We start from the raw sequence: 18,306 nt of genomic DNA on the forward strand, positions 1-18,306 counted from the left end.
CCTTGCCCTGTCTATCCTGGGCATTTTCCCTTCCTTCTTGCCCCGATTTTGTTCCGGGCCCCATATGACAGGCTGAGAACACTCCTTTCCAGTCCCCCTTACACCTAGGGTAGCCACATGTCCCAGTGCTGAAATTCAGCAGGTGGCACTTCCTGGAAAGCTTTTCATTAGCCCTTCCCTCTTCTTCCTGCCTGGAACTTGGACGTTATGTCTGGAAGCCCTGCAGCCACCTTGCAATCTAGACGACAAAGCCACAAGCTGAGGTTGGAGTAGGACAGAAGGAGCCTGGATTCTTGGTGAAAATTGTTGAGCAGCTGCACCCATCCTGACTGCCCTCCTTCTTTCTCAGTATGGCATGGACAGATAGAGGTAAATACAAGCACATGCTTTGCTTGTTTAAGCCGCTGACAGCTGAATGTTATCCTGACACACTTGGGTCAGAAAAGAGGGTTGAGCAGGCAGCCGTAAAAACCGCCCTGAGGATGGAGAGCCGAGAGGACTGTGAGCAGGTTCAGGCAGAAAGCCCCATGGCGTGCAGGAGATGCACAGCCCATGGCCCTGAAGTGGGTGGCTGTGTGCTGGCCCAGCAAAGCCCACGAGGAGGAGCAGGCATGGAGTGGAAGAAGTGAGCTTGCAGGACCTGCAGGGACTTGAGGAACAGAGGTCCTCCGAGCAGTGGGAGAACTGAGTCTGGGCCGGGAAATGATTTGGGTTGTCAGCAGGCGGGGTGGCAGAGGCTGCAACAGGCCATGGTTGTCCAGCGAGCAGGGAAGGGCATGGGCAGAGCCCCGGGAAGGCGACCATCTAAAGGGCTCATGGAAAAGCATGTGATTTAGGCAAATTCCATGTTGTTTAAGGCATCTCTGCCTGATTGGATTCTTTCCTTTCCTGGTTATTAAAATGGAAACTGACTCTCCCAAGGTCCCCACATTGCGATGGCACAGCATTCCCCTTCTGGGCCCACCTGGTCCAACCTAGAGCCCTTTCAGTTCAGTTCAGTTGCTCAACGTGTCTGACTTTTTGTCACCGCATGAGCTGCAGCATGCCAGGCTTCCCTGTCCATCACCAATTCCTGGAGCTTGCTCAAACTCATGTCCATTGAATCGGTGGTGCCATCCAACCATCTCATCCTCTGTCATCCCCTTCTCTTTCCTTCAGTCTTTCCCAGCGTCAGGGTCTTTTCCAATGAATCAGTTCTTTGCATCAAGTGGCCGAAGTATTGGAGCTTCAACTTCAGCATCAGTCCTTCCAATGAATATTCAGGACTGATTTCCTTTAGGATGGACTGGTTTGATCTCCTTGCAGTCCAAGGGACTCTCAAGAGTCTTCTCCAACACCACAGTTCAAAAGTATCAATTCTTCGGCGCTCAGCTTTCTTTATAGTCCAACTCTCACATCCATACATGACTACTGGAAAAACCATAGCTTTGACTTCTATCCCAGTAAATTTCTTCTCCAGCACTCTGCATAACATCTCCCTCCTGTGGCTTGCTGCCACCTCCATCTACCTCCCTCAAGTATTTTTGGACAGATTTCCAATCTGATATATGAACATGCCATCAGTCAAAACAGTCTTTTTAATGAGCCTCTTGTCCTGACAGCTGTGTTTAAGATAGGGCATAGAAACCGGTAATGGAAATCTAGAAAATTGTCCATTCTGGATTGAAACCTGACTCTGTGCCCCCACAGTTCCAGCTCACACACAGGCCTGCTGTCTTCTTTTAAAAATAAAGAGGAAATTATGAATAGTGAGAAAGATGTAATTTGTGCAAATGAAAAAAAAAAAAAAAAAACTTGGGATACTTGGAGGAGATGAGAAGAAGGTATAATTATTGAGCATGGCCTGAATACATCACGTGCAGCTTCCTGCTGTGTGACCCTGGGCATGGCTCTGAACCAGGAGTGGTTGATTCTAGTCCTGCCTTCCCAATGGGGGGAAGCCAAGGCTCAGAGCAGGGCATGCACATGTTACACTCACACAGCTCGGCAGTGGCAGGCTGAGGTTAAAGCCAGCATCCCCTGAGTCCCTACCCCAAGCTGCCACTGCTTTCCTGGCAACCAAATATGAAAATTAATAAAACATTAATAAAATACAACCCTCCTCCAATGAACTTATGGTTTCCAGGGCAAGGAGAAGGATGGGGGCGAAGGAATAGTTAGGGAGTTTGGAATGGACATGTACACACTGCTATATTTAAAATGGATAGCCAACAAGGACCTACTGTATAGCACAGGGATCTCTGCTCAAAGTTATGTGGCAGCCTGGATTAACATTGTTAATCGCTTATACTCCAATACAAAATAAAAAAGTTAAAAAAAAAATACAGCCCTCCCCTCTGAACAGGTGGAGGCCCCTCTCCAACACCTCCCATGTGGGCGTGATGACTGACCAGCAAATCTCTCTCCAGCCCCTCTTCTTGGGAACTTTTTCAGCAAAACCACTCCCATCCTGATTGAGCTGGAAACACACAGCCCCTCTGTGTTCTCTGAGCCAGTTCTCTGCCACTGAGAATTGTGGCTTCATCCCCCAGCCCTCCCACCATCTTGTAGTTTCAACTGGAGCAGGCTTGGGGAGGGAAGAATGTCATTTTTGTTGATAATTATTCAGGAGAAGTAGAATGTAATTTACATGGCAATTTTTTTTTTTTTTTAGGAGATGAACCTGGGGTGGGGGTGGAATCTAAAACAGAAGAAATCTCTTCACCTAATGTCAGCTTGTACTCTACAGAGAAAAGAAATCCCTTGGCCTTGGGTGAAGGTTATTTCAATAACTGAGCCATTACATTTGACCCAAGCTAAACAAAAAGAATCCCAGGAGGAGGCTATGAATCCTCAAGACAAAACAGATGCTTCACGGCACGTGGACCAGACATCTGAGCAAGTGCCTGAAGTGACCAGATGTTTTTGCATGTTCCATAGCACTCACAAAAGAAAGGGAGGTGTGAACCCAGGTTTCCAGTGGTGGCCCAGCACCTGATCCCCTGGCAGTGAAGTCATCCTCCCCTAGCCTTCCGTGGCGGCTCATGCCCTTCAGAAGATTGGGGTTCAACTCCCGTAGGAGATAATCCCCTCATCCCCATCCCTGGTTGACTCAGACAGAAGCAGGACTACTTGGGAGCCTTTTTTTTTTTTTTAATATAATTTCTAAAAACATTTGCTTTCTTTGTTTAAAAAAAAAAAAAAACTATTGGAGGATGTTTCCTTCACAGTATTATGCTGTTTTCTGCCACACATCAACATGAGTCAGCCACAGATCTACATATGTCCCCTCCCTCTTGAACCTCCCTCCCGTCTCCCACCCCATCCTACCCCTCTAGGTATCATCACAGAGCACCAGGTTGAGCTGGCTTGGGAGCATTTTATTTTTATTTTATTTATTTTTTATTTTTTAAATTTAAATTTATTTATTTTAATTGGAGGCTAATTACTTTACAATATTGTATTGGTTTTGCCATACATCAACATGAATCCACCACGGGTGTACACGTGCTCCCCATCCTGAACCCCTCTCCCGCCTCCCTCCCCGTACCATCCCTCTGGTCATCCCAGTGCACCAGCCCCTAGCATCCTGTATCCTGCATCGAACCTGGACTGGCAATTCATTTCTTATATGATATTATACATGTTTCAATGCCATTCTCCCAAATCATCCCCTTGGGAGCATTTTAAACTGAGATAGTCTCTTGTGCTGATGAGCCTGCAGCCAACACAAACCCCCGGAGAGCTGGCCGTAGGGGCCGGGTGGATAGATGCCTGCCCTCTGCAGGGTCGCTGCCCCAGTGCCCCCTGAGACTCTCAAGCCACACCGAGTGTCCCCAAGTACCTGAGCAGTCCCTGGAGGGCCGGAAGTCTCTGAATGTCCCACATCCTGATTTAAAGCATAGAACGATCGTCTGACAGCCTAGATTTTACACACTGCAAATACAGTTTTCAGGATTTTATAATGTGGCAGCTCTGAGATAGAGCTATATGTCCTGAGGGGAAACAATTAAGAGAGAGATTGCTGAGTGAATAAAAGCAAGTTGCAAATCCATAGGTAGCATATCTCATTTTTATGAAATTACGTGCATTTGTGTATGTTTTATTTCAGTTGCCATATATCTGAAATCTATTTTATTAGTAGAGACATTTAAATTATCGGAATAACACAGAACTCCTAAAATGGGAAGAGAGACTTTTGTGAGATCCGCTCCCCCCGCCCCCGGCTTTTTTTTAATGCCTTGTATTTTTATAGTATTTGATTTCACCTTTAGCAAGCATGCATTGCTTTTTGAAGAAAACCTTTTTATTCGGAAATATTTTCAAGCTTACAGAAAAGTTGCAAGTAAAAAAGAAATTTCTATATACCTTTTACCCAGCTTTATCTGGCATTTTACCCTCAATTGCTTAATTGTTTTATTATTTGCAATAGATATTGCAAGTATATTTTTCTGATCTATTTGAGGGTATATTGCCTGCATCATCTGTGTTTTATTTTCCCTTTTTTACACTAAACATAGGCTCCTATATATACTTTTTTGCATATGACATTTTTCTTTGCAGTTATTCCATATCAGTTCATGGAGATCTTCCTGGGTTTTTTTTTCTTTCTTTTTCTTTTTTTTTTACAGCTGTGAGTTTACCATAGTTTATTCAGCTGCTCGCCTCAGGCATGCATTACTTTTGAAAGCAGAAAAACAAAGATGAAGAGTGCAATGGAAAATTTAAATCCACCAAAGAGAGCAAGCTAAGGTTCTGATAGAAAGTCTGTGTTTTTAAAATGGGTAGAGCCGTGGGAGAAGTCAGGTGGCTGGTGAGCCCTTGAGCCTCACAAATTGAGCAGTAGAGGCGGCAGGGGGTCCAACCCAGGTAGATCCGGGTCTCTTCTCTGGAGGCAGAGCCTGAGACGACATATGAGTGAACAGGAAGTAACAGTGGGTCAGGGCAGGTGGCAGAGTCGAGAAGGATGCGTGCTCAGCTGAGTCGGACTTCAGCCTGATCCAGCAGTAGCTCTAGAGCAGCAATCACGCAAGAGGGGTTCCCACCTTGAGGGGAGGGGGTGGGGGGTCTCCCATCCCCCATATACAATAATATACTCTGAGAATGTTGAAGAGTGTAAATTAATACATGTAATGAGGCTTGTTTCTGACGCCTGGCCCGTAGTAAGTAGATCTTCACCAAATGTTAGCTGTTAGTATTATGGTCGTTACGGGCTTCCCAGGTGGTGCCAGTGGTAAAGAACACACCTGCCAATGCAGGAGACTATCCCTGGGTCGGGAAGATCCCCTAGAGAAGGAAATGGCAAGCTAGTCAATCTTAAAGGAAGTCAGCCCTGAAGGTTCACTGGAAAGACTGATGCTAAAGCGGAAGCTCCAATACTTTGGCCACCTGATGCAAAGAGCCAACCCATTGGAGAAGAACTTGATGCTGGGAAAGATTGAGGGCAGGAGGAGAAGGGGCAACAGAGGGTGAGATGGTTGCATAGCATCACTGGCTCAGTGGACATGAGGTTGAGCAAGTTCTGGGAGATGGTGAAAGACAGGGAAGCCTGGCGTGCTGCAGTCCATGGAGTCGCAAAGCATCGGACACAACTGAGCATCTGAACAACAACAACCATCGTGACCAGCCTTCGAGTCCCAGGTCAGGCACAACCAACGAACTGGAAGAAGTTGAGGATGTGCTTAGGTCAAAGCCACCCCCTCCAGGAAGCCTTCTTACTGTGCCCCAGCACCACCCATGATCCGTGGCACTTTGTACCTCCAGGGCGGTAGACAGAGCAGCTACTTCTGAGTCAGTCTGATCCAGGTACAAATTCTAGCTGTGTGACCCTGGGCAAGTTCCTTGACCTCTCTGTGCCTGATCCCGTCATCTGTTAAAAGTGGACATTATCTTCCTCGAGGGGGTCCTTAGGAAGCTTAACTGAGATGATGCACGTGCAGAGTGCTCAGCTCAGAGCAGATGCTCAGTAAATAAAATGGCTAAACTGTGTTATTTTCACTTTCTGCATTTTATTATGAAAGCACTTTACAGTGCTACCCAGCTGTAGACTTTAAGCTCTTGATTGCTAGAAACGGTTGATCTGGGTGCCCCCCTAGGCTCCACCAACACCTGGCTTCGAGAGGGAGCTCTGCAAATGTTCATTGCCTTGAATCGCCTGAAGAAACAGCATCCTACCCCACCCAAAGAACCAGGAGCAGGCCGTTTCCTTTCTCCACGGTCCCTAGCAGACTTGGGTCGCGGACACTTGGGCATCTGAAAAGATACCTGCCAGTGAAATTCTGAGAGCTCTTGTACTGGAATCTAGAAATCCCAAATTGGCAACTCAATGTCATAATTTAATATGAAGTATGTCATGCTGGGGCTTCCCTGGTTCTTCAGATGGTAAAGAATCTGCCCACAATGTGGGAGACCCAGGTTCAATTCCTGGTTGGAAAGATTCCCTGGAGAAGGGAATGGCAACCCACTCTGGTATTCTTATATTCTGATATCTCCCCTGATGCTATCTCAGCCGTCCCAGGCCACTGGCTTCCCGCAGGAATCATCATCTCCAGGCCTACATCTGAGCTGCCTGCTGAGAAATTGCTTACCTACAAGAGGGATTATTTATACCTGTTTTCTGTATGTTTAGAATCCCATGGATGGAGGAGCTTGGTGGGCTACAGTCCACGGGGTCGCAAAGAGTCAGACACGACTGAGAGACTTCACTTTCACTTTCTGTATGTTTGGGCTTCCCTGTGGCTCAGCTAGTAAAAACTCTGTCAGCAATGCGGGAGACCTGGGTTCGATCCCTGGGTTAGGAAGATCCCCTGGAGAAGGGAAAGACTACCCACTCCAGTATTCTGGCCTGTATAGTCCATGGGGTCACAGAGTCGGACACGACTGAGTGACTTTCACTTCACTTCACTTCTGTATGTTCAACCAACCTTCCTTTATTTCTCTTGCCCTTTTCTTTGTTTATGAGGCCCATTTTTCCCCCTTACCACTGAGACAGAATAAATTGAGTATGACTAAGGATTTGTGACACCATTTTCACTGTGACAGCTGGCAACATAAAGATGCACAGCATTTTCATAAACATGTACTCAGGCAGGATAAAAGTAAAAAGTGCCCAAGGAGAATCTGTTTACACTCTCCAAGCCTACGTAACACCGAAAGCATTAAGGAAGTCCATTTTTAATACCAAAATTGTTACCGGGGTGCATCCCTGATTTCCTGATTGATTCGAGGCAAGTTTCTGATATTAATGAGAATATTAAATTATATGGAGGTTGCCTCCTAATCCTCTGATTGATTTGAAATGAACTTGAATCAGGGCAGCTTAAAAATAGCCTTTATAGCATCTTTATGACCTGATACCATGGAGAAATAAATACGAAGCTAATGCCACGGAAGGCTTCCTCCTGATGTAGGGGCTGTCTCGGCCAGGAGTTCTTCCTCTGGTGGTAATTTAAGAAGATGCTTGTCATCTCCTTACAGCAGTTCATAATTCAAAAACAATCTATACATAATACTCAATTAAGGAACCACAAAGCCATGTCGGCCACAGATGGCTGATGAACGGCCGGATGGAAATTCTGCCCAACTCTAGAAAACACCGCTAAAATCAATCCCCTTGTCAGGGAAACCATGATTTATTAACACATTCCTTAACCTGCATCGAGTTGTGAATCAATGTGTCCCCATCAAAAGCTAATACCAAACCGAGATGGCTCAGACTTCATACAGGTCCTGGTGGCAGAAGTAACTCAGACAAGCCTGCACATTACCAGGCCAAGCTGGTTGTGTCTGTGTCCCTGTCCAGGAGGGGCCTCTCGGGAAAGATGGGGAGCACTCACTGTTTACCGAGTGCTCCACGGACAGAGGAGCCTGGTGGGCTACAGTCCATGGGGTCGCAAAAGGGTCAGCATCTATGCCCTTATCCAAACCTCTCTGTCACTGATGAGACAGGTGTCATTATTCTCTTACAGGTGAGGAAGTCGAGGTTCACCAAGGTCAGTAAGTGGCCCAAGATCCCCAAGGGCAGAACCCAAGTCTGCAGGCTTGGACTCTGGCATCTGAGTACCTGGGTTCTGATCCTGGCTGCCCTATTTTCTAACCCAGTCCCTTTGCCTTAGTTCCTTAACTTCTCCATGCCTCAGTCTTCTCATCTGTAAAATGGGAATGACTTCTGTGTCCCCTGCCCAGGACAGAGGTCTATTGGGAGGATTCAACGAGATGTTGGGTGAAAAGTCCTTCAAGTCCTGCCCTTCCAGGCCTCCCTCCACCCACTCTGCCTCAGTGTCTGCTCTTACTTGGGACGGAACCGGGAGGCATGAGGGGGGTTCAAAACTCCTGGACTTCCCAGGAGGTGGGGAATAGACCCAGAAACTTCCAGTACCAAATGCCAGACTCCTGGTTCCTGTTCCATCCCAAGAAGAGGCTCCCGCTCTTCCCACCTGAGTCTCATCTCTGGGCCAACCGGGAATGTCGCAGAGCCTAGAAGTCCATACCAGTACCCAGCAGAGTGGAGAGTCAATTGTATGTCCTTACTTTGAGACAGACTTTAGCCTCTTGCCTGACGTCCCTTTGTAATTTATCAAATGGTCATTGCCTCAGTGCCTTTTCAGGATGCAAATACCAAGGTCTTTCTTTATTGTAATGGAATGAGATCCCTTTTACCAGAAATGAGAAGGGTCTGAACACAATTGCTCTGCTTGCTAACAGTCTCTTTCAAAATCTTTATTTCTGGTCCCCTTTGGCATCTTTGCTCACCTAAAAATCCTCATTTGGTCACATTTTCTGTGACTCGGGACATTAACAATAAACGACGAGCACTCAGGGGCCTGGGGTGGAGAATGGATGGGATTCGCTGGTGGTGGAGAAACCCAGCTGTCCACAGCCCGCCGACGCCCGTTCTGAAAGCTCTGCTGGCCACTTGTACGGTCTCTGTTAATGCTCCTGTCTCTGCAAATGCCAATAAGTACAGCGTGAAATTTAAACATAAGTGAGTTTTTACAGCTAATTATGGCTAATGCAAGCTGCTTTCAAAATTGCCAAGCATTCCTTCTAGAATAGTACAGTTTGCAACTATGAATTAGGCATTAAGAGCCAAATTTCATAAACATAATTTAGCAGACAACAAAATAATAATACTAAGTGCTTTCCAACTGGCCATTAGGAGCTCCCCAAGGTGGGTCTAATTGCACACGCTCCCACTGGGACTTCCAACAGCACAGACCATAAGGCTCGGAAACCCCAGGAGCACAGTGGAGCAGGCAGGCATTTTCACAGCCCTCCAGCCTGTGTGGTCAGGAGCTGTTCACGTGCTCAGTGATACGGTTCCAGCTGGAGCTTTTAGCCACACAGCTCTGTCCCTCCTGTCCTCCTTTCCTGGTCCATGTCACCTCGATGTTGGCTTGGGATCGCCAGGTCAAGTCATCACTGCAAACATTACAATAATGAAAACATAAAAAGTGGTGCCTCCCCCCTTGCTAACCCCGCCCCCCACTAGCCTGGCTGTGAAACCACCCGTGTGAGTTTAGTGTGTTTGTCCCTCATTCAGCTGAGGATACAAACACACGCACACACACGCTCTCAAACGGACGTTGCCTTTTTCTTTTTTAGTTGGAGAGTAATTGCTTTACAGTGTTGTGTTGGTTTCTGCCATAAAACAACGGGAGTCAGCTGTGTGTGTGTGTGTGTGTGTGTGTGTGTGTACATATATACAGAACTCTCTCTCTTGAGCCTCCCTCCCACCCTTCTAGGTCACCACAGAGCACCAGGTTGAGCTCCCTGTGTTATATAGCAACTTCCCACTAGGTATCTGTTTTACATATGGACGTTGTCTTTATTTTACAAAAACAAGACCACACAACTTTTTTACATCTTGCTGTTCATACTTAATAATATATTTGGTGCCTTTCAACACTGGTGTATGTAAATCTACCTCTTTTTTTTTAAGAAAAATACATGTACTATAATTTATCTAGTCTCCTGTAAATGAATATTATAAATAATGCCTCTGTGCACACTCTGTATTTATGACCACAGACACAACACACCTACACCTATGGGCTCTTCTCTGGTATTTCCAAAGGATATGTTTATGTGAAAATGTTGGCATTGGTCTAGGGGAATGCACAACAGAATGTGAGAACCCAGTTGCACCTATTTACCCTCTGAAATGAGTTGTATCCGTTTGCATCTTAATAACAGTCAGTGGAAATAGCTGTCTCCCCACCCTTGGCTGTTTTAAGCAGGGAAACCTGGGTCACCTTTCTTTCCATCCCTAGCTGCGGGCCCCGGCGGGCAGACAGCCCCACCTACCCCCAGGTGGGTCTCAGTTCCTACTGCAGGAGAGTGGCTGTAGTCTGCAGGGCTCCGTTCAGTTTCCCAGACCTCTACTAATGAGCAGGGCTCAACATTTGGATCATGTTTTTGTCATGCTTTCCGGAATCATTGTCAAATGCAGAATAATTCCTTCACCATGAGGATCCCATGGTGGGTATGGGCCACACCCATACCCAACCCCCCTGCACCCCTGGCCCTAACTCCTAGCAACCGTATCTGTAATATTGTCACCTTAAGAATGTAATGGAAGTGGGGACTTCCATGGTGGTCCGGTGGCTAAGACTCTGCCCTTCCAATGCAGGGGGCCTGGATTCACTCCCTGGTCAGGGAACTAGATCCTGCATGCCGCAGCTAAAGATCCCATGTGCTGCAGCGAAGACCCAGCACAGCCAAAGAAAGAAAGAAAGAATTAGATAAATGGAATCATACAATACGGAACCTTTTGAGTTGGCTTTTTTTTAGATCAGTGAAATTTCCTTGATATCCATTCAAGACTTTGCATCTCTCAGTAGCTGATTCCTTTTCATTGCTGAGTAGTGTTCCATGGTATGGATGCCTCTTCCTGTGACCATTTCTTAGACTTTCCGTGTTTTTGATGACCTTAACAGTTTTGGGAAGTACTGGTCAAGTATTTTATAGAACATCTATTGGCAAATAGAAGGGGAAAAAGTAGAAGCAGTGACAGGTTTTCTTTTCTTGGGCTCCAAAATCACTGTGGATGGTGACTGCAGCCATGAAGTTAAAAGGTCTGTTGGGATCTGTGATGTTTTTCTCATGCCATAGTTATGATCACAGAGGTCAATTACTGTTTTAATCCCAATCATGTTGTTCAGCTGCTATGTCCGAATCTTTGCGACCCTGTCTGCATGCCAGGCTTCCCTGTTCTTCACCATCTCCCAGAGTTTGCTCAAACTCATGTTCATCAAGTTGGTGATGCCATCCAACCATCTCATCCTCTGTCGCCCCCTTCTCCTTCTGCCCTCAATCTTTCCCAGCATCAGGGTCTTTTCCAATGAATCGGCTCTTCACATCAGATGGCCAAAGTATTGGAGCTTCAGCATCAGTCCTTCCAATGAATATTCAGGGTTGATGTCCTTTAGGATTGACAGGTTTGATCTCCTTGCAGTCCAAGGGACTCAAAAAATTCAGTAAAAGTTACTACAGAATTCAGCGGTCTTGATATATTCACAGAACTGTGCCACCGTTGCCACTGTCTTAATTCCAGACCACTTTTACCATTCTGCAAAGAAACTCTGTGCTTGTGAGCAGTCACCCCCATTCCTTCTTTCCCCTCTTCCTCCAGCAACCTCTAGTGCACTTTCTTTCACTATGGATATGCCCATTCTAGACATTTCTTAACTTAGCATAATGTTTTGAGAAGTGGTAGACTCTTAGTCTTTATATGTACAAACAAGTATCTATTTAAAAGCCCTTAAATTTGAATGATGGTCTAGCTAGGTAAAAAAATTGAGTTCACAGTTACTTGCCCTAAGCATTTTGAAGGTATTACTCCCTGGTTCTTTTATGATTGAGATGCCTGCTACCTGTCTAATTGTCATTCCTTTATAATATTTTTGCCATGATATCTTTTGAAAACCTTTCTTTTTGATGCTCCATAATTTTACCATGACATATGTCAGTATGAATTGATTTTATTTATCCTACTTAGTAGCATTTTTTTTTGAAAACCCATATGTTCCTCCTTTCTGGAAAATTCCCAACTATTATTTCTTCAAATTGTTCTTACTCTTATTGCCTCTTTTCTTCTGTTCCATTTCCTCTTAAGCATTCACTGATACCTCTTAACCCATCCTTTGGGTTTTTTGAATTGCTCATTCATATCGCTTGAGTCTGGGTCTCTGTGTTGTTTTCTGATTCAGCTCCTCAGTTCTTCCTTTTCACTCACCGATGCCCTGTCTGATGAGTGTCTAGTCTACAACTTATCCAATTCATTGAGAGTTTTGTTTTAAAACTTTAACTTTTATGTTCACCATTTCTAAATTTTCATTACCAACTATTCTTATTCAGTTCAGGCCTGTTTTGTTTCATAACATCTTGTTCTTTTTTACGATATTAGTCCTTTATTGAGAATATTTGATAGCCAAATATTTATTTTAAATATTTTCCAGACTGTTGATATCATTGATTTCCTATGACGTGAATTCATGTCCCTGATTGAAGAGTTTGTTACTTAGCATGAGATTTTCATGGCTGGGAGGATTTTTTATTTCAGGTTCAATTTGAGTAAGAAGTATTTTGAAGTTCTGTTTTCCCCTAACTTTCCTCTTGACTAACTTCTCTCTGTCCAGTGGTTTTGGTTACTTCTACCCCAAAAGTATCCATCTGGGACCAGGCTTTATAATAGTGCTTTAAAGTCCTGGTCCCACAGTCATCCTGGGGAAACACGTTTTGGTTCCTTGACCTGAGCCTGTGTCTGTCTTCCCTCCTTAGGTCCACGGGTTGCAGTCAGCCTTCACCCACTGCTGGGCTGGAGACACCTCCTACCAGCACAGGAAAACCAGTGATTAAATGTTAAGGAGCTATATGAGTTGGTTGTTAAAAGCCATTACTACAATTTAATTATATGAACTCATCATTAAATAAATTATATTAAGAAGCAAAGGTAATACTCAACATACTCAATACTTACCAGTTTCTTTTGTGTGTGTGGTGGTGGAAGGAAGACATAATTTTTTTTTTTTTTTTTTTTTTTTTTTGCCTATTTTTTCTTATTTCTAAAATTATGAAAGTGTGATAACATATTTACAAGAGACATGGAAAATACAGAACAAAGTTACACATAGTTCCACTATATATCTTGTTGTTGTTGTTCAGTCGCTAAGTCATGTCTCACTCTTTACAAGTCAAGCCTCTTTTTGTTTTTGGAGTGCTTGTTAACCACACCAGCCCAGCACTGCCCTGGCACAGGGCAGCAGAGGTTTCCTTCAATCTCCTTCCATGCTGCTGCTGCTAAGTCGCTTCAGTCATGTCCAACTCTGTGCGACCCCATAGACAGCAGCCCACCAGGCTCCCCCGTCCCTGGGATTCTCCAGACAAGAACACTGGAGTGGGTTGCCATTTCCTTCTCCAGTGCATGAAAGTGAAAAGTGAGAGTGAAGACGCTCAGTCGTGTCCGACTCTGAGCGACCCCATGGACTGCAGCCTACCAGGCTCCTCCATCCATGGGATTTTCCAGGCAAGAGTACTGGATTGGGGTGCCATTGCCTTCTCCAATCTCCTTCCATAAATGGAGGTATTGAGGCTTCCCTGTTTCCACCAGGAGCCAACCTTTATTTCCTTCTCTCAGAGAAAGTGCTTTCAGTCTCAATTATAAGAGCTCAGCTCCCACTCACTACTCTGTCTTTCTGCTTTTTTTTCTGGTCGCTAGAACTGTTTATTTTGGTTTTGAAGGCTACATCTGTCCTTTGGTTTCTTTTTCTGTATTTTACCTATCGCAGCTCTTAGGTTGGAGAGGAAGCGATACATTAAATGTTGACCTTGCTGTGCTGTCTTGATTAGAACTCCATAAACGCTGTTTTTCATGGACATGTGCCTTCCGCCTCCTGTGGCTGTTTATGTAGGCCTCAGGTTTCCTTCATCTCTCTCAAAGTCATTCACCTTATCTCCCTCTCTTTCCTTGTTCCTTGGGGCTTCCCTGGTGGCTCAGTGGCAAAGAATTTGCCTGCCAATGCAAGAGACACAAAAGACACAGGTTCAATCCCTGAGTCGGGAAGATCTCCTGGAGTAGGAAATGGCAATCCACTCCAGTATCCTTGCTGGAAAATTGCATGGACAGAGGGGCCTGGCGGGCTACAGTCCATGGGGTCATGAAGAGTTGGACGTGGCTGAGCACATGTACATACTCCTCCTTGTGCCCTAGTACTTTCCTGTGTGAGTCATGACAAACAGGTGAATAATGTATTGTGTACTGAGTTCCCCTTGGAAAGATTCTAGATGTCACATATGCCACCTTTGTATTTATTATATAATGCTGAATAATATCATGTATTATAATTAATAATGTGCCGCTGTTCACAGAAGAAACCCTTGGAGCCCCCCGGTTATCTCAGTGGAAATCCTTGGCCCCCTAATGTTCTCTCCCTCCCCTGCAGGTATCAAGGCTGTGTTCTCAGGCCACTACCACAGGAATGCTGGGGGCACCTACCGGAACCTCGACATGGTGGTGTCATCCGCCATCGGGTGCCAGCTGGGCACAGATACCCACGGGCTCCGAGTCGTGGTGGTCACCGCTGAGAAAATCATCCACCGATACTACAGCCTAGATGAGCTGAGTGAGAAGGGAATAGAAGACGATCTGATGGATCTGTTGAAGGAAAACTAATCGCCGATTATGATTGATTTACTTTTCACTTCTACTGTTTTTTTTTTTTTTGTTAGAAACAGTAGCTGCATACGACCCCTTATTGAAATAAAAAAAAAGTATTCCAGTATTCCAGACAGATTTGTGAATTTATGTCCTTCTGCTTAAATCAGAGAGCTGGGTCCTGCCCTAAATGATACTTAAATGGAACGGCCCTCCCTTTACAAAAGAAAGGAGGGAGGAGCCTGGAAATGAAAGAATAAATGATATTATTAGAATATCCCTGCATAGGTGATTAAATGTGTTCTCCTAATGATGTGTTTCTCAACTCTGCTCTTCATTAGATGGTTTTCTGGCAGCCTTTGGTAAATGTCTACCTATCAACTTCAGTCGCACCTTGACATCCAAGTGTGATCTCTGATGATCCTTTGAGCAAACTGCATCTGATTATAATAAACTGTGGTCACGACTCCCAAAATGTTAAGCAAAATGCAGGTCATCTCTTTTCCTTCCTAACAAAACAAATCACCATGTCCCATGACTAGAGCTGCAGACTCATCTTAATAAGGAGCCGAGTAGCTGACATTTGCTGTGAAAGTCTGGGACCAGTGATGAAGTTGATACAGGTCAAATGTTGAGTTTACCTTCTTGGCAGCTAGAAAAGTCACCTTTGCACCTCAGTGTGCTCAGTCACTTAGTCACGTCTGACTCTTTGTGATCCACGCGCCCCTGTCCATGGAATTGTCCAGGCAAGAGCCACCTGGGAAGCCATAAATTGTCCGTATTTGAAAACCTCACCACAGAGTCTAGAATGGAGCCCTTGAAGGTCCATCTCTGCAGTCAAGGGTGGCACACCTGATTCCCTCTCATTCACTGCTGCAGCAACTCCCTCTGCATGTGGGCATTCTCCTATGATGGGAATCATCCTCTGTTTATGAGATCCTTAGCTCTGCTTTCACAGAAAACATGGGAGCTGATGCAGAGTTCTCCAGAAACCAAGTGTAAATTACTCTGGGGCAAAAACAGTGGTTTCAGCCACGTTATCTAAATTGGCACCAACTTTGATTAAATGCACTCACTGGTGCCTTGATCAAGGAGCATGGATGGGTTAAAATCAATGTTCTCTTTGTTTAATCTACTTCTCCGCTGCTCCTGACCACTGCGTTAGTCCATCCACATCTTTTTCAGCAGATGTCCTGGTGGACCAGGAACCTGGGTACTCACCATCCTGCCTGTTTTCCTGTGAAGGAAAACTTCACAGTGTTACACAGTAGCATTCAGTCATCCTAAAAAAAAAAAAAAAAAAAACTGGTTACAAATGAACTGCAAAGTCCATTAAATTAAATGCCTTTCTTGTTGAAAAGTTTCAGTCAATGTAGCAAAACCATGAGAAATTAAAGAGAAAGATAATTGGATATGTAAATTCATAAGGAACAAAAGACAAGAAGTTAATTATACTCCAGATTGGTGACACACCATAGCTCATTGTTATGTGGCAAGAAAATTAAAAATTTTCAAAATTAGTATGCTCCTATTTAAGAGTTCTGCTGCATTCTTGCCTTGTGTTGATCTTTCTTTACAACTAATGTGGCTAGAAGAAATCAAGAAGAGGAATTCAGGAAGAGGTGTAACCAGTAAGCCTTGGTTTCTGAGGCCTGGGATGTCGTAACTTGTGAACTGGAGTCATCAATGCAGATTCGGGGTTTCTGCGGGCAACTGGGGAGAGTTCATCACCAAGCGCTAATGGAGATGCCTTGTCATGTCACCTGTAAGAAATACTCTAGACTGTAGCACTTAGGTTTGGGAAAGGATATGGAAATAATTCAAAGCAATGGAAATGAAACTTCTAGATCTCCTTTTCCAGAAACCTAATAAGGAAGGTAATTGACTCAATACACAGCAAGAATATACTAAGAGGGAATCCTATGACATCTCCATTTTTTTTTATTATTAAATTTTTTTTTTTACTTTTTTTTGTTTGTTTGTTTTGTTTTAATTGGAGGATAATTACTTTACAATATTGTGGTGGTTTTTGCCATACATTCACATGAATCAGCCATGGGTGTACATGTATTCCCCATCCTGACCCTCCCTCCCACCTCTCTCCCCATCCCATCCCTCAGGGTCATCCCAGTGCACCAGCCCTGAGCACCCTGCCTCGTGCATTGAACCTGGAATGGCGATCTATTTCACATATGATAATATACATGTTTCAATGCTATTCTCTCAAATCATCCCACCCTCGCTTTCTTCCGCAGAGTCCAAAAGTCTGTTCTCTACATCTGTGTCTCTTTTGCTGTCTCGCATATAGGGTCATCGTTACCATCTTTCTAAATTCCATATATATGCATTAATATACTGTATTGGTGTTTTTCTTTCTGACTTACTTCACTCTGTATAATAGGTTCCAGTTTCATCCACCTCATTAGAACTGATTCAAATGCATTCTTTTTAATGGCTGAGTAATATTCCATTGTGTATATGTACCACAGCTTTCTTATCCATGCATCTGCCGATGGACATCTAGGTTGCTTCCATGTTCTGGCTATTGTAAACAGTGCTGCAATGAAGATTAGGGTACACGTGTCTCCTTCAATTCTGGTTTCCTCGGTATGTATGCCAAACAGCATTATTTTCCAATGGTGTTAGGTTCAGAAAGGAGTTAGGAAAGTATTATCAGTCTGATAGTTGATAAATACCAGTGTGTTCACTTATGATTCCTTTTCCTTTTAAAAAGAGATATATTTCTTTAAAAGTGCCTTATGCCATGATAAATAATAAAACACACCATGATCATAAATGCCATGGTTTTGATTGTTGATTATGTGCTAAGTACTGTTTTAAGTCCTTTGGCTCAGAGTAGTGGGACCACTTGGCCAAGGTCACAGTGGGCAAGTCAAGATTGAAGTGTAAGCAGTCCAGCTGCTGAGCCTGTGTTCCCCAACACTGTCCTCTTTCCTGGAAAACATTTTTCACAAGTGACAGCTTTGTACCTGCATTTGGCAGTAGTCAATATTCGGCACTCAGTGTTAGTCAGAGGCTCTGGGACTTCATCCCAAGGTTTGCAAAGCCTGAGCAGGGCCCAGAAGCCCCTTCTCTGACACCAGGTTCAGGGTGGCAAAAGCCTGTCCAAGGAACAGGTTGTTCCAGGCAGAGAATTTTCACTGGAGGAAACTAAAAAGCTGAACTGAACCATAATGGGCCACAGGACATAGCTCTGGCCACACCAGTAGATGCTTCAGCTCGTGATGCTTCCTTCCTTGTTCAAGTTCCCACTCCAGGGGATAGGAAACCAGCTGCTCTCTCAGGGCTCCCTTCTTCAACTAATGATTTTAATTGGAAAAGAAATAAGGGACTGCTAAAGGAAGAAGGATATTTACAGTGATCTAGAATCAGGTTGTCAAGACTCAGGAGTGGGTTTGTGGACCACAGGTGGAGAGATGATCATCTTAACCATATTTGCTTTTTACAATAAATAAGTTCATCTCAAGTCTTCAGTCATGTGTCCCCTCCAGTTGGAGGGAAGAGTGGGGACGGGGGGATGTGGTAAATTTCCTGGAGTATTTCATGATGTCTTGACTTTCAGTATTCCAAGATAGTCCCTAATAGACTCAAGTTTTAAGCCTGAATAACTTGTGGTGATTCAGTCACTAAGTCGTGTCTGACTCTTTAAGACC

General features: G+C 44.5%; 1 protein-coding gene across 1 annotated transcript in view; it reads left to right on the forward strand.

Annotated features, from left to right (window-relative positions):
* The window catches only part of CPPED1 (calcineurin like phosphoesterase domain containing 1), a 140,282-nt gene extending 122,833 nt beyond the window's left edge, over nucleotides 1-17,449 (forward strand). The window contains exon 4 of the mRNA XM_005904744.3: nucleotides 14,421-17,449. Coding sequence (XP_005904806.2) covers nucleotides 14,421-14,650 — 230 coding nt within the window. The 3' untranslated portion in view covers nucleotides 14,651-17,449. The remainder of the gene's footprint in view (nucleotides 1-14,420) is intronic.
* The last annotated feature ends 857 nt before the right edge of the window (nucleotides 17,450-18,306 follow it).

Source organism: Bos mutus, chromosome 25 (assembly GCF_027580195.1).
Source record: "Bos mutus isolate GX-2022 chromosome 25, NWIPB_WYAK_1.1, whole genome shotgun sequence".
Taxonomy (NCBI): Eukaryota; Metazoa; Chordata; class Mammalia; order Artiodactyla; family Bovidae; genus Bos; species Bos mutus.